General features: G+C 52.0%; 1 protein-coding gene across 3 annotated transcripts in view; it reads right to left on the bottom strand.

Moving 5' to 3' along the window:
- Plppr2 (phospholipid phosphatase related 2) overlaps positions 1-2282 on the bottom strand; it is an 11733-nt gene that overhangs the window by 4246 nt on the left and 5205 nt on the right. For all 3 annotated transcript variants that reach the window (XM_031344877.1, XM_031344875.1, XM_031344876.1), the window contains one exon: positions 628-899. In XM_031344877.1, coding sequence (XP_031200737.1) covers positions 628-899 — 272 coding nt within the window. The remainder of the gene's footprint in view (positions 1-627; positions 900-2282) is intronic.

The raw sequence follows: 2282 nt of genomic DNA, 5'->3' as shown, positions 1-2282 counted from the left end.
GGGAGGTGTGTGGCAGTGGTTCTCCATGCAGGTAGTGTGGTCAGAGCGCCTAAAAGGACGGGTGAGGATCTATGGAACATGTTCCCCGAGACAAGGAAAGATGCTAGCTGCATTAAAACATGAACACGGAACTCGGGAGTCCAACCAGCGCCAAAGAGGCAGGTCCGGGAGCTCAGAAGTGGCCTCGGAACCTCATGGAGCCATAGAAGTTGCCTGGGACGGGGAGACTGGTGGCATCAGCCATTCCAGAGGCCAGAAAAGGGACGAAATCAAAGCAGCAAAGCGCGGGAATAGAGAAAGGCCAGGAACCGAATTAATAAGGCTTAAAGATCAGAGGCGTGACAAAGGGGCGGGCGAGGATTCCAGGAGGCGGAGTCAAAGCCCTAGGCTTAGTCTCCTAGCCACAGTCCAGAGCCTGCAACTTCTTAGCAACTCCAAGGGGCGGAGTCCCAAAAGGAGAGTCCAAGACAATAGGGGAGTAGGGAGAGGGCTAAGGCTGGGACGCACAAGGAGGGTGTGGCCTCAACCTTAAGGCTCCATCTCAGCGGGCATGACCTCCTTCCCAGACCTCCCCCAGGTCACGCTGCCCCCACTTCCAGACCCCTGGAAGCTCCCCCAGGGCCTCACCGCAGTATAGGTGACGGCGTAGGCGCACAGGGCCGCATCCTTGCAGGGAAAGGCGCGGCGTGCGGCTGCCACCAAGCTGGGACTGCCTGCACAGGCGCTCTGGTCCGTGACGAAGCGGTCAGGCCCTGGCCGGTCAGGAGACGGCGGTGGGCAGCCCAGGGCCGTGTAGTTGGGGCGACACACCGACAGGAAGTGAGGTGTGGGGTTACCGGTCACCACTTGTCCCGCATTTGCAAAGATGGTCGTGGTGAAGAGGCCAAAAGAGTACACCCCTGACGATGGGTAGGAAAGAGGTCATGTCCCTTTCACTGGACTCCTCCCGAGTGTCCCACACAGCTCCATTAAGCCCCCTTGTCTATCTCTTTAATTTTTGTTTGTTTGTTTGTTTGTTTGTTTAAACACAGGATGGTGGTGGCACTCAGGAGGCAGAGGCAGGTGGATCTCTGAGCGACCTATCTGGTCTACAGAGAGTTCCAGGGCAACACAGAGAAATCTCTCGGAAAAAAAATTTTTTTTTTTACATTTATTTAGGGTATATCTATTTGTGTGGGCATTGTTACACTTTGCGTGGAAGTTGGAGGACAACCTGAGGTATTTAGTTCTTCTACCTCAAAGGTTATGGAACTCTAACTCAATGTTGTCAGGCCTGGCACCACATTCCTTTAGATCAGTTGCTGGGCTCAATTGTTTTGCTGGGATGGTCACTCGAGCCAATCTGGGGCCCTATTATGACTGGGCTGAAGTCTCTTCGGTGCCAACACAGCCCCCTTCCCACTAGACTATATATCTATAGTCTGTCTCTAAGAAATATTCTGTGTCAGGCTCTCCCTGACTCTATCGCAGCCACAGCCACTCTGGGACCCCTTAGTACCAGGGCATCATGAGTTTGGGACCTCCTAGACCTTATTAGAGTTTCTGGGATACCCCTCTCCTTCCCCTTCTCTTCCTCTTACAGTTTTTTTTAAGAATTATGTTTGTTTGTGTGTGTGTGTGTGCTTATGTGTGTGGAGGTCAGAGGACAACTTGTGCCAGACCTCTATGTCTGTTCTTCTAGCATAGAGGTCCTAGGGATTGAACTTCACCTGTGGAGCCCTCTGACCACCATGCCCCCAAGCCCCTCCCCTCCCGGCAGAGTCTAGCTATGTAGCCCTGACTGCCTGAAGCTTCACATACACACACACACACACACACACACACACACACACACATGCACACACACATACGGCTAGGAATTTTCAACCTAGCTTAAACTTTTAAAAAATGATTTACTTGCCGGGCAGTGGTGGTGCACGCCTTTAATCCCAGCACTTGGGAGGCAGAGGCAGGCAGATTTCTGAGTTTGAGGCCAGCCTGGTCTACAGACTGAGTTCCAGGACAGCCAGGGCTATACAGAGAAACCCTGTCTCGAAAAACAAAACAGACAAACAAACAAACAAAAAAGATTTACTTGTTGTTTTTCTATGTGTGCATGTGTGTATGTATGTGTGCCTTTGTGAACTTATGTGGGCCACATGGGTGCAGGTGTCATGGAGGCCAGAGTGAGTCAAATCCCCCAGAACTGAGTCATGGCCAGCTGTGGGCTGCCTGATGTAGGTACTGGGACCTGAACTCTAGTCAGCTCCTGACCAGAACTTTTGAATGTTGAGTTTATAGGA

The sequence above is a fragment of the Mastomys coucha genome, unplaced genomic scaffold, assembly GCF_008632895.1.
Source record: "Mastomys coucha isolate ucsf_1 unplaced genomic scaffold, UCSF_Mcou_1 pScaffold23, whole genome shotgun sequence".
Classification (NCBI taxonomy): domain Eukaryota; kingdom Metazoa; phylum Chordata; class Mammalia; order Rodentia; family Muridae; genus Mastomys; species Mastomys coucha.
The sequence above is the reverse complement of the archived record's forward strand: the minus strand, read 5'-3'. Positions and strand labels throughout refer to the sequence as shown.